The 22,631-nt window shown below is 42.9% G+C and overlaps 1 protein-coding gene across 2 annotated transcripts; it reads left to right on the plus strand.

The window, feature by feature from the left end:
- The first annotated feature begins 993 nt into the window (after nt 1-993).
- LOC133225134 (ATP-binding cassette sub-family A member 9-like) lies at nt 994-22,163 on the plus strand. 2 transcript variants are annotated; one of them, XM_061377247.1, is made up of 37 exons: nt 994-1,257; nt 1,480-1,638; nt 2,382-2,482; nt 2,834-3,060; nt 3,514-3,652; nt 4,117-4,302; nt 4,716-4,848; nt 5,046-5,217; nt 5,950-6,008; nt 6,947-7,057; nt 7,527-7,702; nt 7,944-8,063; nt 8,410-8,548; nt 9,083-9,173; nt 9,742-9,881; nt 10,328-10,447; nt 10,989-11,148; nt 11,423-11,589; nt 12,033-12,160; nt 12,576-12,713; nt 13,331-13,444; nt 13,939-14,109; nt 14,258-14,371; nt 14,542-14,652; nt 15,199-15,267; nt 15,818-15,909; nt 16,998-17,118; nt 17,433-17,550; nt 17,780-17,871; nt 18,906-19,084; nt 19,561-19,636; nt 20,167-20,261; nt 20,844-20,963; nt 21,265-21,405; nt 21,552-21,631; nt 21,724-21,779; nt 21,895-22,163. In XM_061377247.1, exons 1-37 carry the CDS (start codon nt 1,098-1,100, stop codon nt 21,982-21,984), a joined length of 4,665 nt encoding a protein of 1,554 aa, XP_061233231.1. In that variant the 5' UTR covers nt 994-1,097; the 3' UTR covers nt 21,985-22,163. The 2 variants fall into 2 exon arrangements, with proteins under 2 accessions (XP_061233231.1, XP_061233232.1); XM_061377248.1 differs by lacking the exon at nt 15,199-15,267.
- Nucleotides 22,164-22,631: the final 468 nt, after the last annotated feature.

Genomic DNA, 22,631 nt, shown 5'->3' on the forward strand with positions numbered 1-22,631 from the left:
GCATGTGTTAAGTAGTTTGAATAGCTGCATAAAAAAGAACATTAAAATGTAGAACTGCTTTCTTCTATATGATTTATTCTATATGCCATTCAATCTTCTCACATCTTTAGTACAGGACAGACTGGCTTTTCCCTGTTAATTTTGTGTACATGAAGAATCAGACTATAGCCAGTTGAATGCCTCTTTCTGCAATGCCTGTTTGGATGAAGGATGAATCTGTGCAAGTGGAAAAGGCAGCTTAGTTCAACCCAGGTCTCTGTTCCCTCGGGTTATCTTGGACTGTTTCCTTCCAACTTCTCCTTGGTTTGTCCAAACTGTAAAATGGAGGGAAGTTCTTAACCTTTGGCATGGCATTGGTGTTTACCTGAATAAATATATTCGCTTCCAGTGTCCTGTTTTATTCTATGACTGTATTCTAAATAATAATACTTTCTTTCTCTTCCTAGATGGGAAAATGCAGGGGATATTCAAGAAAGCCTCAAAAATACTTCAGCAAACCCAAGCTCTCCTATGGAAAAATATCCTTCTGGTGTGGAGAAGGAAGACAGAAAGTTTTCAGGCAAGTATTGCTTCTCTCAAAGGTTAGGATTTCCACTACGGATGATTTTTACTTGGCACTGTTTTTATGCTGGGTGATGCATGAGAAACCTCATCTGGTAAAGTGGTTCTCTGGAAAATGTCAGACACTACAATATCACAGTGTAAGAAGGTCTTGTTACAAATCTGGCTTGTGGCTTTTGGTTGTTGATCCCATTTCTGCACTGCCCAGAGGAACACAATGTCCAGCTCATGGTTACGGGTATAAAATCAACAGCAGACCTCGTTGGCTCCAGTGCTAAGAAAACATGTTTTTCACTTCAAACATCTTCATATTTTAAAGTTATTATACCTGTGAAATGGTTCTTCATCACGTACGAAAGGCAGCATTAATGGCTGGAGGAGCTGGACCATGCATAGCAGAGCTGGATGAGGAGATGCTTCCCATACCACCCAACCTCCAAGTCATTGGGCTGTGACTCACCTCTGCATTTCCTCCCTTTCACTAGGAGTGGATCACATCGGTGGTTTTCCTCTTAATAATACACACATCAGCAAGTATGATATACCACTACCCACGGCAAGAAATCCCTTACGAGTTCCTGGGACGGCTGGATGATCCAGCCTTCAACACTACGGGAGTGACACTCACATACACGCCTGTAACAACCACCACCAGGCACATAATGAGCAAAGTGGCTTCAGATTCTGTAATGACAGGTAACGGTGTTCTTAAATCCTTGGTATAGTTGCACACTCTGAACTGACCCTCATGCAGTCATTGTTGTGCAGGGAGAAAAGTGTTTGGAAAGCACAGTTCTTGAGGGTACAGATTGTGGCTGATGCCCATTTTCATGTTTAATAAATGTAATAATGTAATATAATCGAAGTCTCAGCTGTGGCGGTTTTATTCTTCTGTTTTCCCCTCTTTTTCAATGCCAGGTATAACAATAGAAGAGGTGGACAATGAGAAAGAACTGGAAAAAAGAGGAATTTCAGAGGAAGACATCATTGGTGTTGTTTTTAAGGATGACTTCTCCTACTGTCTCAGATTTCAAAGCTACAGTGTGGTGTCTCCAAATGATGCCTTTGAACACATCGGTAACAAAATAAACGAAACCAGAGGACTTGATTTTACATTAAGAAGTGCTTAGATGGATCTCTGAGATACCATGCCACTGAGCAGGGATCAAAGGCTCTATATGCTAAGTGCTTTTGAAAGATATTAATTAGAATTTGAGGGCTTGTTTATTTGGAAGGAAACAAATGTCAGAGAGAAAAGCTTTTAAGAACACATTATCCACAGTCCTTTTTGTTCCTTTCCTTTCTGTGTCTTGCCATGTCAGATCATGCCTGGAAAATGAGTGTTGTGTGTGCACTTGCCTACATCTAACATATACTGTATGGGCATATATTTAATAGATTAAAGCATAAATCTACATGTACATTTGTCCACATTACTACCACTGTGACCAAAATCGCTCCTATTTACTGACTAAAAGGAGTAAACTATCCAAACCAAACAGTAACCTTATTATGAGATGAAAATCAAGTGAGTTCATCAGTTGATGGGGAAAAAAAGAGAAGTATTTTGCTAAGAACTGGTCTTGGAGAATGGAAATGCTGGAGAGTTCATTTGTCTTGTCTACATAAGCTCTTTACAGACGTGACCCCAGCTCCAGTGTGCTCAGGGTTTCCTAAAAGAGCTGCTCTCCTGCTCTCAGCGTTGTTTCTTGATTTCCTGACCTTTGGATCAATTACATTTTCAAACCTACATATTATACATAAAGATTTATATACATATATATGGAAATAGATAAAACTCTACATTTATTGTCTTTCAGATACCTGCTCCGATTTTTCATCAGATACCTGCAACGTTCCCTCGTACTGGTATGCCGGTTTCCTATCGCTGCAGTCCAGCATTGATGCAGCAGTGATAGAAGTAAGTGTGATCAAGATGGAAAATAACATTTTCTGTTCATTCCAGAGTTATGTGTGAACTTAAAAAACCCAACAAAAACCGAACCCAATCCAGTTCATTTTCTGTGACCATTATCTTTTTACATAGAGAGATTCAAAAGATAAAAGAATGATAAATCATTCTTCTTGCTCAAGGCAGCATTTGTCTTTATTACAAGGCAATACAAAGAGATACTAAATATTGATGTTATTTTCCACTTAAAAATGAAATGTTGTTACTGACAGACTAATAATAAATACTTAGGAGAATCTGTTCTGATGTTGGCTGTTTCCTTGCAGCAGTTTAAATGAATGGCTGATTTCTTTCCTTTAGATGAAAACCAACCATTCTGTGTGGGAAGAGATGAAGTCAATCAGTGGTGTTCGTCTGAAGTTACCCTCGATCAAACCTGTGTATAAACTGGATTATATTTGGTTCATTGTTTACATTATATTGTGCTTCTCCCCATACATGTACTTTTTATCAGTGAAAGTGATAAGAGAGAAAAAGAAGCTGAAGGTGTTAATGCGAGCAATGGGTTTGCAAGATACCGCGTTCTGGTAAGTCTCATAGAAATAAACTGGGTAACTACAGGAATTACGTATATAAGATGTATACTAGCTTGTGGGATGAATGTGGGTCTGGTAGTGCTGCTCAGTTGAGATGAGTAACTCCACAGATGCAGCAGCAATCACTTGCAATCACCTTAGATTGATCAGGTGCCCTGTGGCTCTTCGCTGGCATCATTGCATCTGCAGAGATTTAGGTAGGAACAATACATGGATATCTATGCAACGTGGTCTAGTGGAAGGTGTCCCTGCCCGTGGCAGGGGTTTGGAACTGGATGAGCTTTAAGATCCCTTCCAACACCAACTATCCTATGATTTGCACCTTTCCAGTCTGGAAACTATAAATAGAAGTGTGTTTGCAGCACTTGAAGTGTGTCTTACATCACACATCAGGGCAAGCACTGTCATGTACAATGGCAAAAATAACCATGCCTTCATTTGTAGGTTATCCTGGAGCTTGCTGTACACCGTTTATGTTTCAATCACAGCAACTCTGCTGACACTGATCACCATTTCAGAAGTTATTCACGACCACAGCTTTTTTGAAATATACTTCTTTTACTTCTTTTATGGCACAGCATCTGTAAGTCTGCTTTTGTCTTCTTAAATGATGCACAATCCTTTTCCTAAGTAAAACATCTGAAACTCAAAGGCTACAGAGTGCTCTGGGGCTGGGCATTATATGAGAAAGTAAGAAATACTTCACTACTGGGATTTATTGTTATAATGTGTAGGCTAAGATCTCATTATATTTTGGGGGATTCAGGCTTGAAATCAGAGTAAAGAGAGGTGGTAACACCAGCATTAATGGGAAGGCTTGGGCTTTCTCCTGTCATCCAGCCTCCTAAGGAGGCTGAGGGGTCTGATCTCTCTGCCTCTATAGACCTGTTTGCTGAAAGATAAAAGCCTTGTGATGTGCCAATTGCATCTGTAGGGGACAGCTGAAACTCAGCTGAGTCTCTGATTTTGCTCATTGGATTTTCATATTGATGTATTTAACCAACAGCAGAAATGCATCCTGCTAACTGCCGGTTTTCTCTGCTGCAGATTCACTTCTGTTTTATGCTCAGCTCATTGGTACAGCAGCCAAATATTGCCAGCTTTGTGGGCTTTGTCCTTCACGTCCTCTTTGGATTGCTGGGCTTTTTGACATTGTTTGAAAAGCTACCACTGTATTTGGAATGGATTTTAAATCTCTTCAGTCCTTTTGCCTTTACAGCCGGCATCTCACAGGTATGTCAACCTGACAGGTATGACAGGCATGTCAACTGCATCCTGAACTTATCAGCTCTGTGTCTAGCTTTAATTTCAATCTCTGGAAAGTTATCCCAGCCGTGGGATGTGTCTGGTGGGTACCAACATCTGCAAGGACCATGAGGTCTTGAAGTGCTGCCTTAGCAAATATTATGTGCATCACTCTTCTGGTGCAACAACTTTGAATTGAGCTTACTGAAGCACTTTTGATACTTGTGGTCATGATAAAGTGTTGCCCTGCTTGGAAACAGCATCATGATTATGAGTAGACATGGCTTTCTGGTGAAAATGGTCAGGATGACACAGCAGTGCATGACAGTACTACACAGCACGTAGTGTTTCCGGCTAAAGGAAGTGTTGAATCTGACTTGTGCTATTTTGTTTTCCCTTAGATGTTAAAATTAGACAAATATGGACCAGCCTTTACGCCAGAATTGTACCCTTTCTTTAAACTGTACCTCATACTGAGCCTTGACAGTGTCTTGTATTTGCTGTTGGCCATCTACTTTGATAAGGTTTTGCCTGGTGAGTAGAAATGTGAGGGAAAGAATACAAATTTCCTTGCATTTTTCTTCAATAATCCTCTCCCTTCATAAGGAGAAAGTTACCAAAAGGGTCATGGATAGACTGGGAAAATGGTAATCTACATGGAACATCAAAAAAGGTGTCCTGATAGCGAGCAGGTTTTGGTTGATATTTCACCCCCTCTGTTTCTGAACCAGGGAAGTATGGAGTACCATACCCACCTTTGTTCTTCCTGAGACCATCGTACTGGTGCAAGCCCAGGAGTGGGTACACGGGGGTACAAACTGGTAGTGACAGCAGTCACAATCCTGTCCTCAGCAATAACATTGAGCCGATGCCTCCAGGCTTTGATGGGAAGGAAGCAATCAGGTAAAAACTCCTGTAGGCATGACAAATACAATGCTACATATTATGTACGACTCTAGAGGGCATAGCCATATTGCACTGATAAAAGTTAGACTGAGACATTTAGCACATATAGATAAGGTTAGTGATAAGCATGTGAAATGGGGAGGGTTTTTCAGTGTTTCATTTCGCTCCAGATCTGGATTTGAAGGTTTCTGGGGCATGTGCATCCTCAGTGCCAGGGACCAACTCGCTACCCTGCACTTTCCTCTTTGGAGAGCAGCACCAGTGAGTCTGACCCCTTCACCATCACCTTTAAAACACTGCTGATGGAGTGTGCTGCATACAATACTGTCATTTACACCCTTATGGAGCTTGTTTGGCCCACTGATGTTACTGTCCATTGCATGTTACTAGATAGCAAATATCAATCTGCTAAAATAATAGCCAGGTCATTGCTTTTAATTATATGAGCACGTGTTGCTACATTCCATAGGGCTTTCTGCTTCATTCACTGAGCACTCATTGAGTTTGACTTTGAAACCTTTTAGAAAAGCTTGTTCCCTAATTCTGCTTCTAAGAGTACAAGAAATGAATTCCAGAAAGCAATCCCTTTAGCTGCTAAGGAGCAGGATCAGTTTGAGGAGGAGGAGGTTGAGAACCATTCTTCCAGCAGTTTTCCAAGGTTGTTTTGAGGCAGGAAACATGCCACAGTAGTGAGATCCAATGGTAACGGCTTGCTTACCTTTCCTTTAGACTAAACAACGTTAAAAAAACATACAAGAAGAAGGACAAGAGAACAGAAGCTCTAAGGGGTAAGAGGTTTTGTAATGCTTTAATTTCATTTTCCACTAGATATGAACCCAAACTGCTTTGGAATTTACTGGATGTTCTTAATGCTGCCTCCAGCACTGTCAAAAGCCGTTTTGCATTGGTTATTGCTGCTGGGGTAAATGACTGTCCCATTTCCACCTGGTTATTCTTTCCCTGTTCACTCCAGGAAAGCAAATATTTATTACTTCTTTGCGACAGTTTAAGTGTCCTTAAAAGCTGTGGCTTCTGCAGCAATGAACCACTCGAGAAATCCCCTCTCAAACCTCCCTTTCTAACTGTAAACTACTCTGGGCAAACAGAACTTGTTTCTTTGGTCCCTGGCTGTAGCTGAGGCTGCTGTCACTGCCTGAGCCCTGCTCTCCAAGCACTTGCACATCTACCAGCTGCATGTATGCAGGTGGTTGGTATAGGTATGTATAGGATGTTAGATGCCTTTGTTTAGCAACATCTCCAAGTGATGGTGGAAGTATCAATATGATCTTAAAGGTTTATATTGACAAATAAAACCCTCCACAACCCACAGAAATACAAAATAAGCCTTTTCTTTTTAAAGGAAATAAGGTAGCAAAGTCTGGCTGCTTTGGAATAACTTGAAATCCCACGTGTTGGAAAGGCCATGGACTCTTCTCTTTCTGTGGACTTTCTCTTGAGCCATGCTAAAATAAAAGGTTAGGAACCCCATAGAAAACAAAAGTCAGAATTCTTTGTATATTGAAGTTAATACGCTTGTTCCCCCAATTCACAGCTGCAAGCTCCTAGCTAATTTTAGTCCTAGCTTCTGAAGATGTAATCCATAGTTCTGGATCTGTGTTTTTTGCCTCTCAGTTTCGGAAGTGTCACTCCTCTGTCATACTTAGCAACAAGCAACAAGTCGATTTCTTACAAACTTCATGCCAATGTTATCCTATTTCTATTCCAGGTTTGTCCTTAAGTATATATGAAGGCCAGATCACTGCGTTACTTGGTCACAGTGGATCTGGAAAAACTGCTCTCCTACATGTGCTCAGTGGATTTTCCAAGCCTTCAGCAGGTAAGGTGATGGACCCCAATGTTGAAGAGGAGAAGATGGTTGCTTTTCCAAGTGTAAAGGGGTAAAGATGTGAAACCCCATTTTTCCTCAGTCATCCAGTCCGGCCTGTTGCCAGTGCAGATTGCTCCATCAATGAGCCTCAAGGCTAATGCATCCCTTATGGATATGCTCATGCGTGCAAGTATGCGCAGATGGTTATTTCTCAATCTGGATGGCTTGATGTTTTCCATGAGCTGCATACCTATAGGAAATATGTTCTAGTTCTGAAGGGAGAGATTCTGTGCTCTGGAATGTTCTGAAGTGGTATTAAAGCTTTGGACAACACAGTTATTTCGCATTTTATTTCATAAGCAACATCCATAATTCTGGAATTAGTGTCCAAGGCATGAACACAACGCAGTGTGCTTTCCACCTCTAACTTGGAAATACTGTACCATATGAGATTTGTTTCCATCATTCCTGTCTGCAGGTTCTGCAATGATATACAACCGTAAAGTTTCTGAAGTATGGGATATGGAAGGAATTCAGGCAATGGTCGGGATTTGCCCTCAGTTAAATTTGCATTTTGAAGCCCTAACAGTGAAGGAAAACCTGAGAACTTTTGCTCACATCAAGGGGATTCAGCAGAAAGAAGTAGAGCAAGAGGTTGGTATGTGCTTGTCCATTACTGACCTCTGTTTTATGGCATCTTGGACAGTTTGAGCTTTATAAAGGACTATAACCAGCATTTATGACACAGATTAGTGGTGGACTTCGCAGTCCTGCAGTAAAGGTTGGACTTGATGATCTTAAAGGTCTTTTCCAGCCCAGCTGATTCTATGATTGTATGAATTAAAATGCAACCAGTGCTTTGGAAATCTGGCTCTTGTCTCTCTATGTTACCAAGGTGCAGAAGGTTCTCATGATGCTGGACCTCACTGACCTTCAGGATGTTCATGCCGATGTTCTGAGTGGAGGACAGAAGAGAAAATTGTCTCTTGGAATTGCAATTTTAGGGAATCCCCAGGTAGGGAATTGTCATATTTATACATACACAACATGAGCTGTTGTAGCACGCAGCTTTGCATTTTGACTTGGCACACAGACATTTGTGATTTTCCACCGGCATTCACGATCTGCTGACTTACTAATTCACTTATCTGCTGGAAGGATCAAGGATTCTAGGTCAATGAGAACTCTATTTTAGATTAAAAGGGTGAGAATATTATGGTAGGAGAAAGCATAAATGTGGCTGATATTTGAGGATGCGTTTTATCCTTGGAATGAGATATCAAAAAGCATGAAATGAAAGGATGTAAACATGGAAATTCCAGCTTGGACACGCAGAGGTCCAATCTTATTCACCTTTGCAGGTGCTGCTTTTAGATGAGCCAACGGCTGGGTTGGATCCCTGTTCCAGGCACCATGTGTGGACCCTGCTGAAGGAGCGCCAGGCTGGACGTGTGACGCTGTTCACCACCCAGTCCATGGAGGAGGCCGATGCTCATGCTGGTGAGCCCTGACTTTCACACTGTGGTTGAATGCACTTTGCAAACACGAGCTTCCTGTTGCAGAGCCCTCATATGGGTCCCACCATGATGCTGTCTGTGCTCACGGGACATATTTTGTCTGCTAGCAACCATCTACCCCACTCTAAGCAAAGGCTAAAACTGGCCTGATGTGCTCCTCCAAGACCTTGCTTGTGTTCTGCATCAGGATGAAGCACTTGCATATTATCTGGATATACCACTAGCAGCACCCACCTGAATTAGTGATATTGTTTGAATTAATATCTTTCCTGTCTCCTTATTGCTCCTGGGCTACATGGAAAATCTTACACAAGCCTATAAGAATGCATAATTAAAAGATTAACCTTGATGCTTAAGAGAAAGGAATCAGTTTGAAAAGAAAGAACCTTCAGCACTGGCCTTACTCCTCTCAGCTTCACTGTAATAATGCCTGTTGAGTTCAGAAGGAGCAGAGAGAGGCCAGTTTGCTGCGCTGTTGTAAATCCCTCCTCAATCCTCTGTATCCATGTCTCCTTAGATCGAAAAGCTTTCCTTTCAAATGGGAGATTACAGTGTGTGGGCTCATCTCTGTACTTGAAGAGAAAATGGGGAGTTGGCTATCACTTGAGGTAAATCCTTTTCTTTCTGGTCATTTCTCTTTTTATGAAAAGCTTCTAGTTGATGTCTTTTTTGTAGGGTTTGTGTCTCTATAGAGAGTAATAGAAATCTTGACAAATTGATTTAGAAGCCTTTTGAAGCTGCCAAAAGCATCTTGCTTTGGATAGGAAGCTGCTTTTCTTTGGAACCCAATCCTCAAAGCTTTGTGAATGCAGCTAAAAAGACTTACAACCTCCTTTGCAGCCAAAACAGGACCAGAGTATGAAGCATTGCGATTTCCACCTCCTCTGTGGTGTCAAAGTGATGTACAACTGCTTTAACGTAAAGTTGTTTTCCTTTGGATTCTAATTTCTGTGTTCTTGGGTTAGCAGTACTGGCTAGGATCGTTATTCTTAACTCAGATATGGCAAAACCAGGGGCACTGCAGATGTCAGTGAAAATCCCCACTGAAATACTACCCAGTTTTGGAGGTTTCCCTATGGCTCGATAAACTTGTGCTGGCTTTCTCTTTTAGGTGGGTGATGTATGCATTGGGTTTTGTCATTTAATATTACAGCAATTGCTTTCTGATACAAACAGGATCCACATAAATGACCTGTGTGACCCTGAGCTTACATCATCCCTGGTCAGACAGTACATCCCCAATGCTGTGCTCAAAGGACAGAAGCAGGGAGAGCTATGTTATATGCTACCTTTGGAAAACACTGATAGCTTCCCAGGTAAGAAAAGCCAGTTTTTTATGCCAGGGTTGTAAAGGAAGTGGTGGGAAAAGCAGAAAGCAAAGTTGCTGTGATGGGAATAACTATATGCCCTGGTCCATACTGCATGGGATTTGGAAACCAAATGCATAAACATTATCCTTAAAGAAAGCTTCTAATGGGCATGTTAATAATAATAAAAATATAGATAAACAAAAGAAAATCCACCAACTAATCTACAAACTACAATCCACTGAGTCTCCTCTAGTTTCAGGATGGCCCATGGTAATCAAGGACTCTGAATCTTCTACTTACCTCTAAAGAGAGCAACAATTTTGCCATGGCTTTTAAGCTATGGAGATGAATGATGTGAATGCTACAACATGCAATATCAATAATGCCAGTTGGAGCTTCTGCTCGACATTAGCCCTGAAAGCTGGACTGAATCTGTTGTTTCTACTGTGCAGATCTCTTCAGCCATCTCGAGAGCAGCCTTTCACAGGGGGTTGTTAACTATGAGGTTAGCAGGACAACCCTGGAAGAGGTTTTCCTGAAGTTGGAGGGTGAGGAAGCCATCGGTCAAGAAGGTAAAACAGTGACTCTGATTTGCAAGTGTGGTATGGTTAAGGTTCCATATAGACATATGTTTTAATTGGATAGCTAATGGGTTTCAATGTGAACTTCAGTAGGTTTCGGTAGGTCAAGAGCTGTATCCAACTTTCCTCTAGTGAATTGTCTTCTTGGAGAAATCTAGATGATTAGGTCTTGGCTTCCCACATGCTTTTAAGCACAAGAATTGAAGGCTGATGTTGAAAGGGGATTTGCCTTTGAACGGTGCATTGCCCAGCCTAGGAGGTGGGAAGAAATAAACTAGACAGAAGCATTTCACAAGGGCAATGGAGATACTGGGTGTGTTGCCAGATGAGCCCAGCTTCAGCCAGTCTGAATTCAGTGATGTAAATTATGTTCTAGATAGATTATGGCCCCTGTTCTTTGCCCTTGTTTCTTTTCTGGATAAAAAGTAAAAGCATTCCTCTATCCAGAACAGAAAATTCTTATTGATTGTGTGTGATTAAAATGTGTCCCTTGAACACTCTTTGTGGATAATGGTATTTCTTGTATATGCAGAAGATGGAGACCTGGAGGAGAAGGGCCAAAGCCTCCTGGTGTTTTCCAAACACGGAAGCACAGCAGTGAGCGGGATGGAGCTCTGGAGGCAGCAAGTGTGTGCTGTGATGAAAGTTCGCTTCTTAAAGCTAAAGCATGAAGGGAAGTTCCTCAGGTCCATGTAAGTACAGGAGCTCTCACCTACTCTCTTGGTGCTTTTCAATGTGATCATTCCTTTGGGTGACTGAGGGAACACTTAAATACTCATGATAATATTTAGAAGCCAAAATTAGGTGAAAAACATTTAAAAGCTGCAGCAATAAGGACAGTCGGGACTTACTGGTAGAGATCTGAATTGCCTAAGTTTTAAATTCCCCCTTGTCTTTCCCAGCATAAATCACACAACTGAACGTGGTGTTCCCCTGCACCCACTTCTGGCCTGTTTTTCCATTTAGATTGCTGTTCTTTGGAATATTCATCCTTCCAATGATGATGATTTTCATTGTGTTTCAACTGTGGGACAGCTCCAGTAACTGGGAAATCACAGCCAGCTCCTATTTCCTTCCCACTGAAGAGAAAATGCAGGATAAGTCAACAAACCTCCTCATCGTCAACGACACAGGTGAAGAAGAACATGTGATGTTGATTCGCTTTCTGCACCACTCTGAGTCCTCTTAGAGTTGATAGACCAACCTTGCCTTGCTATTTCTGTACGTCCCTTTATATACTTGTGGCTTTGGGAGGTGTTTTTTTATTGGCCAAAAGCAAATCCAGTTTTGGTGATGATAACTGAGTAGCTGATATTTAAAAGAGTAACAAGCCAGGCATTTATTTCGTTTTTAAAAAGCAATAAGTGCCCTAACTATGGAAACATACATTGTGTTTAACCAGTTTAATTATAATAGGAAAAAAACCCAAGGAAAATGAAAGTTGGCTTGTATTCTGAATGTTTGGGGTTTTAACATGTCTCTGCTTTGCAAGTGGGAACTTGCCTACATGAAACTGTTTATACTTAAAGAAATACACCTCTAACTACTCTCATTTCTGTTCCTGGCTTGATTTCAGGATCAGAAATTGAGGATTTCCTTGCTGCTTTGAAGACTCAAAACATAATCCCAGAAATAACTCTGGAGAAAAACATCACAAGCATTCCACTGTACAATGGAGCCATAAAAATCTCCCTGGAAGGCAAGGTGAAGGATATTTTTGCTGCTTCCATCCTGTGTGTAAACAAGATTTTCTGCGATGCATTTAAATGAGGCATAGCAAAATACACACACCAGCAAAAGGGAGAATATTTGTTTGACATATTAAATATTAATAGTTGTGTTGGAGGAACCAGGATTATATCTGGTTGTTGCCACTGCATGCTGCTTTACAATGACCTTTAGAGGAAGGCACTAATGCAAGTCCTTCATACTCTTCTCCAGATGTCTTTATCATTCATTTTCCTTCTGGTTCCTGTTAGCACATTTTCAGGTCACCATGGTCCCACCAATGACACGAATTCCTTTGTTATTGCTTTCTGTTCAACCCCTCACTGCTGTCAGCTCCTCCTCACACCTCCCATGGGTGTGAAGGTAACGTCTTTTGCTCTCACATCTTCAGAGCTACCGATTCACGGTCATGTGCAGCGCAGAACCCATCAACTGCTTCCCAGTGCTGGTGAACATCCTCAGCAACACCTTCCTAAGGCTCTTCAATTCCACCGCGCGCATCCGCATCTGGAGCGAGCCCTTTTACAGTGTGAGTGTCCCGCCTTTCCAGCTGAAAATGAATTGAAATAGCCATGCTGAAGTGATAAGGACTGGATGGGTTAGATACCTGGTTGGTTGAACAACCTCCAAGGGTTGGGGTTAATGGTCCAACTGGTGGCCAGTTCCTGGGGGCATTGCTTAGCAGTCAAAAGCAGTACTATTTAATGGCAATTTCTTCTGCAGTGTTTGGGTGCTTTGCAGGATTTCAGTGCCATGAGACAGTTAAGCTTGTCTTATGTGGTAATATGGTAGGAATACATTTTTTAGCATAGGATTATATATAAGTATTATATATAGGAATGCATATAAGTATTTCACAAGTAATTCTTGCAACCCCCATTTTTCTTCAACATCCGTATGGCAAGAGTCAGCATCCAAAGATGGTGTCTATCCTCAAAAACTTACAGTAATTCCAATACTTTTTGCAGATTTTAAGATGCTAAATGTTGGGGCTTTTTATTGCCTTGTTCTGTGTTCTTAAACACAAATGACTTACCACTAGTATTATCACTTGCTTGTGTGTTTAACCATCCTAAGAGCATTGAGCTAGCCAGATTTTCCTTGGGAAGCTGTTTATTGATATGACTCCATATTTCTCTTCCACAGACACAAAGCCCAGAAGTAAAGAGTGATATCTTTTTCATCTGCATGAGCTACATGCTGATTTTGGCTGCTGGTTTGCCTCCTCACTTTGCAATGAGCAGCATGGAGGATTACAAGGTAAAAAGCATGTGCTGGAAGTGGTCTGACACAGGGAGTAAGTGCAAATGCAATGTCTCTGGAGAGCAGTTCACATACCAGTGGGCTGTCTGGCATTTCTAGATAAGTTATATCTAGATATATATCTATAGACTATACAATAATATCATAAGCATCTAGATATAATACATCTAGACAAAATATATAGAACAAATACAGGCACATGAGCACAATGCTGTTCCAAAGTGCATTACCTTCCATCTCTGGGAATCAGTGGGGGCTCTGAACAATCTAGGGGATGTTAAAGCCTTTGGGGGTCAGGAGGATTTGTTTGGTTTTTTTTAAGTGTGATGTAGTTTAAAACAATAGTAGAACTAAGAGAAAATCAGAAGTGCTTGGAATGGAGAGGAAGGCTGAGCCAGGGAAGGGAAGACTGAGGGTAACAGAGAAGGAGGAGCAGGAACGATACTTTAGGCTCTTCTAACTCACCTCCCTTATCCCACTTGGTTTCACAGCTCCAGGCTCGTGCCCAGCTGCAGCTCGCGGGGCTCTTCCCCTCTGCATACTGGTGTGGGCAGGCACTGGTGGATGTCCCGCTCTTCTGGACCCTCTTGTGTCTCATGTTTGGGGTCCTGCTGCTCTTCAACCGCATCTGCCCCTTGCAGGCCAGCACCCTGCTCTCCCTGGTGAGCTTTTTGCTTACAGACACAATCCCCCCCATCCTTTCACAGTGAGTTTGCCCTTTAAATGCTTTTATTTAAACAGACTGCTCTAGGCAGGTTTCCATGTACCCACATCCATCTCCTTGTCACTGACACCATTCTCTCTCTCCAGATCATTTGCACCATTGGTTATGGAGTATCTCTCGTCCTCCTCGTCTATTTAATTGCCTTTAAATTTCACACAGGACGAAGCAATCGTTACATTTGGTCTTTCATCTTCATTCTGGTAAGTGAAGTGAATCTGAAGTGTTTGATTTACACACCTTGCCACTGGAGATCTCGTTTCAAATATACCAATATTCAAAAGAATAACCCAAATCCAATTGATTTTTAGTGACAGCCAATTTTTAGCAAGGATACATTAATATTAGAAATACTTTTTCTGCTTTATTCCAGGTGAATTCCACTCTCTATATGATCAGTGACCTACACGAAGCACTTTACTTCACCTTCTCCACTTTGATTCCTGTGTTTCCACCTCTGGGCTGGTTGATCTTCAGTGCACCAGTGAGTAAACATGTCCTGCTGCATTCAGTAGTGGTCCTAATGGGGCAAACTGGGAAAAAAAAAAGAGGCTTTTTTGCAAATTCCCTGTCTCATAGTGCCAAATGTCAAAAGACAACAGGAGAAGAAAAGGTCCAGGCTGAGGATTGAGAGAAGGGGACAAGCTTGGATTTATTAATCCTTTGGTTGATTTGGGTGGTTTTAGTTACAAAGAGCTCTTACAATGACTGCATTTTGGCAGACAGGGTAGCACAGGAGGGGAAGGTGGCGGAGGGAAAAGGCCTGGATGAAGTAAGCTGACAGAAGGAGGTGAAAGGCTGGGAAGAGAAAGCAATGGTGGAAAAGGCCAATCCAACCTGGCTGATTTGAAGCATCTCTGAATTAGCTGTAGCCAAGGAAGGCACAGCTCTGTCAGGCAGTATGAACCCACAAGCATAAGTATAGATCAAAGCTCCTTAATCCCATCCTGAGGAAAGCTGAGCAGCCTACATCTCACACTTGCCCTGTGCTAGGGAATTTTTCTAACTGACTGATCTTCTTTTCTCATAGCGCTTCTCATTGTTTCACAGCATCAGTCTTTATGAATCATGGAATCACATCTTCGTAGCTGTCTTTGCAGTAAGGAGCAATTTGATGATGGGCTTTTGGATGACTGTTCTAATGCAGTGGACTTGCACTGGACTTGTATAAGTCTCCCCGTAAATAAAGCGTGGGCTATGTGGTTCAAAGTTTCATGTTAAATGTTGGCTGGGAGGTACATCCAAATTATCATGGGCTTGTGTCCCATGTGACCCCTGGATACTGCATTATATGGGCAAAAGTGGGGGGATTATGGAGAGCTTGTGTATAAGGCAGGGATTTTATTAATCAGCTACTCAGTTTAATACTGCTTCTGCAAAAGAAAGGAGAGCTCTCAGATCCTGTGGGATGTCTGTTCGGGTGCAGATTATCTGAGCTAAAACTGCAGTATGAAGTCAAGGCCTTTGCTAATGATCTGCATATGAGATGGAAATGTATCTGAAGCATCAGTTTAACTTCTTCCCCTTCTGGGCCTTTTCAATAGCTGAAGTAAATGAGATAGGTTCCTGCATCCCCATATAGTTAATTCTTATTGAGTGTGATGTTACCTTCTCTCCATACAAACCTAATTATTTTTTTTCCTTTTTAGCCTTACATCCATTGTGTGATTTTTGCTTTTCTCCTTCGCTGTTTGGAGAGGAGATCTGGACAAGCAGCTACGAGACTTGATCCCATCTTCAGGTGAGTCCTGGGCATCAGGGTGCCCTTCTGAGCTTGGTTATCCCAGTCTGTGGGATGGGCTCAGGGCTACACAACCAGGCAGGATCCTCCTGGCTCAACCCCTGACAACAGGAGGAGGGGACAAGTGAACTTAAAGACCTGTAGCAAAGTGTGGTTAAAGTCATGCTTTTAGGTTTAATCAGTTTATCCGGAAGGGAGGATATTGAGGATGAAGGGAGGGGGTTTTTGTTCCTTTGGGTTATCATTTTCCAACTTACTGGAGTTTCCCTGAATGTGTCTGGTGGCAAATTCCCACCCAGTGTGTTGCAATAGAAGGTCAGCTGGCATACAGTGTCCTAGAGAGAACAACAAATGTGATTCAAGCTTTTTCATGTTAAGCTTCATAGCTGAGGTTTTGGGATGTTTCACTCCAGCTGGCCAAGCTGAGAGTTGCAAGCTGAAATCCAGCATTTTAACTCCTTTTCAAGTGTGTCAGTGTTGCTGGCTGCAGGATGGAGACTGCCCCATAAGTTTCACCAGGTTGGGGTCTGCAACCTGCTCTCTGCTTATCTGTTACCAAGAGATAAGAAACAACTGAGACAAACATGACTCAGTTAGGAGTGAGATGACCAAATACCTTTGAAAATCTGCCATATCTGTTTAAATTCTCCTTGAACTGATCACTGGCATGCATCGAGCAAGGGACCACAGAATCGTATCATATCATATAGAATGGTTTATGTTGGAAGGGACCTTAAAACTCATCCAGTTCCAACCTGCTACCATGGGCTTCCATGAGACCAAGCTGCTTCAAGCCCTATCCAGCCTGGTTTAGTGGAAGGTGTCAACCTGATCAATACTTACAGGACCAGTCAATGCTTACTGATGGAGGAAAAGCTAAATCTCATCTTTATTTTCTCATGCATGCCAGCAGGGTTATTTTTCCCCCATTAATAAATATTCGAGTCGATGCTGCCTGTGCAACACCTCCTGAACTCACATACATTTTGCAGGGTGCTGCATTAGCACCGCACTGGGAACAAACTTGTAAACCCAATCCTTTTTGGAAGTGATTCCCAGTGACACCATCTCTCTGCCTCCACTTGTAGGATCCAAAAGAGGAGACTGGTTGCCCACCAGAACAGGGAGCACCCAGGGGAAGAGCCCCCAGAAGTCCATGCAGAGAGGGAAAGGGTGAGGAGTGTGATGGCCTCACTGCAGCAGGAGGAGGTGAAACCAGCCTTCTGGCTTGTTTTCCTTTTCATTTTCCATCTCTCTGCTTTCTTAGCTCATACACTTGTTATGCACTGATTTGATGACCTAGTGCACATCTTGCCATCCAGCCCAGGGTGACCCTGGCACCAGGATGGTAGCTGGCACTGCATTTTAATTCCTATTCTGCTTTTCTTCATTCTGTTGCTCTGATTCCTGGATTTTTAATTTAGGAGTGTTGTCTTTAAAGAGCCGTACTTAATGGTAAGAACAGATGAGCTGTCTTGTGGGATAGGAGCAGAGGTTTTATTTCCCACTTCATCTCTTCACAGGAGTCAGCGATCGTTGTCAACAGTTTGCGCAAGGAATATGAGGACAAGAAAGCCAGTTCCATCTTTAAGAAAAAGAAGAAAGTTGCTGTCAAAAACCTTTCTTTTACTGTTAAAAAAGGTTCAAGTATTTTGCTGAACTCCTTATAAATGTCTATGTGAAGGTCACATTTGGAGACCATATTCTTGTGTGTGACTAGACCCAACACACCTGAGCTCCTACATTTTAATTTATGGGGATTCATGATCAGTTTTTCCTCCTCCTGTACTTTCAGTTATTGCCTAGCACACAGGGAAGACAGTTTTATTGACAATATTTATTATTAACAGTTTTTGCATCATTTTCCCAGGAGAAGTATTAGGTCTGTTAGGACCCAACGGAGCTGGAAAAAGCACCACTATAAACATGATTTCTGGAGACATAACAGTGACTGCTGGGGAGGTAGGTGACTCCTTTGGGGCAGCTGGGGGGCTGACCTTGATGCCCTTATGAATTAAGGGTGTGATAAGGCAAGCTGACAACGCAGCCTGACAGTCAGGGAATTTATGTACATGCAACCCTATTTACAGAAGTAAGAAGAAGAGAATGATGTGCTTTGATTTAGTCTGAGCACGTTCTAATTTACATCAAAATCAGTGTTGCAGAGTTAAGGGTTTGAGCTGCACAAAATCTTTGGTGTGTGTTCGAAACCCATTGAGAAATTTCACACGCCCTGTAAGAAATGTTGACATCTAAAAAATGTATTAATAACACTCTTCATAAACAGCCTTGCAAACCCAGGAAATTGAAACCGAATGGGAACAGGGTTGGGCCAGCAAAAATCCATCACTTAATTATGTGCAGGATGATTAATGGCATGTGCTGGGGGAGGGGAAATACCATTGCTGTTACAGATTTGGGACTGAATGTTTGAAACAGAGAAGAATTACTAAGAAAAAATGGTCTCGTGTTGGTACCTATTACCCAGAGTTTTATGGTCGTAAAATATGTGTGTTTAGTTTTGTGAAAGTGCTGGTCTGGATTGAAGTGAGCAGAAGACATGATAGGTGGAGGTGATCAGTCCAATGATGCTGGCATTCATTTTCCATGAGAGAACTTTACCATTTACTTCCTTTTCCTACTGGAAGAGGAGAGATTGGGATGAGCTCTTAGGCAGAAGCTCTTCCCTGTGAGGGTGCTGAGGTGCTGGCACAGGGCGCCCAGAGAAGCTGTGGCTACCCCATCCCTGGCAGTGTTCAAGGCCAGGTTGGACACAGGGGCTTGGAACAACCTGCTCTAGTGAAAGGTGTCCCTGCCCATGGCAGGGGTTTGAACTGGATGAGCTTTAATGTCCCTTCCAACCCAAACCATTCCATGTTTCTATGTGCCCATGAGGTTCCTCATGACACAGGAGAAAACACAACCACATCTCCAAGGGGTTCACTGATTCACCTCAAAATAACACTCTACAGCTACAGAGGTGTATGTGTTTTCAGGTGCTGCTAAAGGGCTGTGATGGAGTTGTCTCCACCTCAGGGCAGAGAAACCCAGGATACCTGGGATGCTGCCCACAGCAGGACCCGCTCTGGCCGGACCTCACTGTGCACCAGCACCTGCAGGCGTACGCCGCTGTAAGAGGGATGAGGAAGGAAGATGCAGCAGTTACCATCAACCGGTACAAAGCCAAATGATTTCAGCTTTTGGTTTTTCCTCCTGCTGGATGTATAGGACAGGGAAGGGTTTTTCTGGTAGCAAACCTGGCTGCTGTAATTAAGAGGCAGCACCTTCTATGCCTCTTTGAGAAAGAGGATCTCCTTCTCATGATATCTGCTACCTTATACTGTTCTCAATTCTTTGTCAATGAAGATTTTAGTCCTACTTTATCCAGAAAACCTTAAACTTGCTCCAGTTCATGGCCAGTCACATGAGTAACTCACTTTTCCCATTAGCTGTGATGACTATCTAGAATTCCTGCAAAAATTCCTTAATTTACCATCCAAGCTAGCAGTAAGATCACCAAGTAACCCAAGGTGATGTGTATCAGCTGAAACAAGTATGGTAGTGTCTGTTTCCTCAATACCCCTGACCCAGTATCCTGCCTTAGCAAACAGAGATGGTCATTTCAGTGTCTTTCCTTTCTATTTCCCACAGCATAGAAAAGGCATTGGATCTCCAGAAGCATTTAAGAACCCCAGCTAGGAGGTTATCTGCTGGAGAAGCCAGAAAGGTTTGTGTTAGATGTGTGTTGGCTGCTTCTAGCTTTTCTTAACCTGCTTTCTTCCTTGAATATTGTGCACAGAAAACCATGAGCAGAATGGTTTTGTTCATCAGAAATGATCTGTTTCCACCAGTATCTTTTGAATCCAGCCTGGTAGGATCCCTCCCTCTCCTCTTTTGCCATCCTCCCACATTGTGTGTTTAATAAATGCTAACCACAAGTCAGATTTACAAGGTAATCACTTCTTCATATCCCCCCCCCCCCCATGTGCATCTTCCAGTAGATGGGATGGAAAACCCCTTTCAGATCTTTGGCAGGCTTTGGAGTTTGGGGGGAAGCTGATTTTAGGAGTTTAAAATATTAACTAAGAACACCTTGAGATGGGGATTTTTGAATCCCTGTTCCTGTATTTTGGAACCATGAGCTTCAGCTTCTAGGGGATTCACAGGGATTAAAGTGTAGAGGGACAGCTCATCTGTTCTGCTGGTAAAGTAAAAGCAGACCTGACCTGACCTCTGTGTGTGTCTTTCTTGTTTCAGCTGAGTTTTGCATTGAGCATCCTGGGAGATCCGATGGTAATGCTTTGGGATGAGCCATCAGTGGGCATGGACCTGAAAGGGCAGCACCATATGTGGTGAGCAGAGCTGGGAAGTGTGTGACAGGCTTAACAGGATGGGTTTTACGCTCCGTGTTGTAGTAACCATTGGGCAGGCAAAGAGGTTCTGCTTTGGTGGCAGAGCACATCTTTATTTCCCCTTTTTCCTAAAGCACATGGGATGGGGTACCCTTAAACTCCTTATTCAGCAGGCAGTAAGCAGAACCACCAGACGCGATTTTGATGGTAATGCACCCCAAAAAATCTGAGTAAGCACCAGTTGAACCCATGTATTTGGTATAAAACATAAAAAATGCTGTTTTATTCTGAGCAAGAGAAAAAGTTATAGGTAGTTCTTCCCTTTCATCATTGATCTCTAGTGCTTAGCTCTGGCTTTTCGTCAGCAGTTTATGCTGAAGGTGTAAGCTCTGAAGGGATGCTGACATGACAAGTTGCAACACAGCATCAGCATCTACATGTCATCTTTACAAAAGATAGCTGAAGGCTTTTAGTCATCCACTTATTTATGATTCTATAGCTTCAGCTGGGGCTGGTGAGACACAAACCAGGAGGTTTCCTGTGTCTGTTCCTGGGAAGTAACTGGGGTCTCTCTGTCCCCAGGAAAGTGATTCAGGCAGCCATCAAAAGCAAGGAGCGTGCAGCCATCCTCAGCACGCAGTACCTGGAGGAGGCAGCAGCGATGTGTGACCGCGTGGCCATCCTGGTGTCAGGGCAGCTACGGTGGGCACTGGGGTCTATGGGGGTTAGTGGAAGGTGTCCCTGCCCATAGCAGTGGGTTGGATAAGCTTTAAGGTCCCTTCCAACCCAAACCATTCTATAGTTCTGTGATTCTCGTTAATCTAATGGAAAATCTTGGTTTGGATTGTCCCAAGCATGTAACAAACAGTTTGGTGAGGAGGTTGTTTTAGCAGCACAGATTAAACAGCAGGTGAATGAGAGGACAGACATCTGCTGCTCATATCCAGTGACTGCTTTATTTGCTGATCATGATGGCTGGAGCAATGGTTTCCCTCCTCTGCAGGTACATCGGTTCCCTTGAGGATCTGAAGAGTAAGTCTGGCACAAGTTACCACCTAGAAGTCAAAATGACGGACCCGGGACAAAGTGATGCTCTCCATGCTGAAGTTCTGCACCTCTTCCCCTATGCTTCTTGGCAAGAAAGGTCACTTCCCATGGGCTGAACACCCAGCCCAGACTTGTGCTGGGACACTCTGTTGTTTCTTGCTCAATAGTTCACTCTCCAAGTACCCCTAAACCTTGGTGCTGAGTCACACCATGATGAATTAATTGGTTTTATTACTTTTTCAGGACGACTTCTTCGCTCATCTACAAGATACCAATGGAAAATGCACTACCTCTGTCCCAGTCGTTCTCCAAGCTAGAAGCAGGTAAAAGGAAACAATCCATTAGGCAAGAAGATTGCTTTCAGATTGTTTATATGAATTTGGTTTTTACGGATGCCTTCTCCATCCCTCTGCAGCTAAACAGAATTTCAGGCTTGAGGATTACAGCTTGTCATTGCACTCTTTGCAACAGGTATGCTGATGTGGAAGTTACAGGTTAGAAACTGACTGTGTGAAAGGAAGAAATAGCCTGTGAGCAGTGTAAAGACTGGCTATAGTGAGGTTGTTTCTGATGTGGCATATTGCAGGTGTTCGTAGACCTCACCAGGGACCTGGAGGAGAACGACCTGGATGCAGCACCCGATGGGGCTGTGGAGCAGAGACCACTTCACCCCTGATTCCTTGAACCCACAAAGGAAATATTCAGTGTATTTCATCAGTGTTACTGATGTGTGTGATCCGCTGCAGCTGTGGGACCTGGTTGCCTGTGTCACAACACACATTGCTCTGCAGGTTTTCTGTCTCACAAAGAAAACAAATCTTATTTTAATAAATAAAGCCTTTATCCTTTGACAAATTGATGCTTCCCTTCATCTGTACCCTTATGAAGATTTGCTGTGCTGAGGAATAGCCCTGCTGGGGTGAATTGGTGGTCCCAAGGCAGCAAGGTGGGCACTGTGGCTGTGCGTGGTGGCTTGGCTGTTGGAGAGAATCATGTGCAAATTCAGAGGAGGCTCTTAAACCCCTACTCATCCATGGCAGACATTTGGCAGCCAGGGCTAGTTTTAAATAACCAATTAAAACACTGAATAACATAGAAACTCCCTACATTTGGGCAACCAGGTGTTTCCCCTGCTGCCCCGTTGTCCTGTTTCTCAACCCACCCAGCCTCAGGGAAAAGCTGGGCTGGGGTCCCACTAGAGGACAGTGGCAGCTCCATCCCATGGGACTGATGCAGCAGCAAGACCTTCACCCACACCATGAGCTCCTCTGGTTCATGTGGGTGATGCCAGTGATGAAGGTATGGATGATGCAGGTATAGGCT

Source organism: Neopsephotus bourkii, unplaced genomic scaffold (assembly GCF_033783945.1).
Source record: "Neopsephotus bourkii isolate Nb327-2 ecotype Australia unplaced genomic scaffold, CSIRO-AGI_Nbou_v1 NB_1749, whole genome shotgun sequence".
NCBI lineage: Eukaryota > Metazoa > Chordata > Aves > Psittaciformes > Psittacidae > Neopsephotus > Neopsephotus bourkii.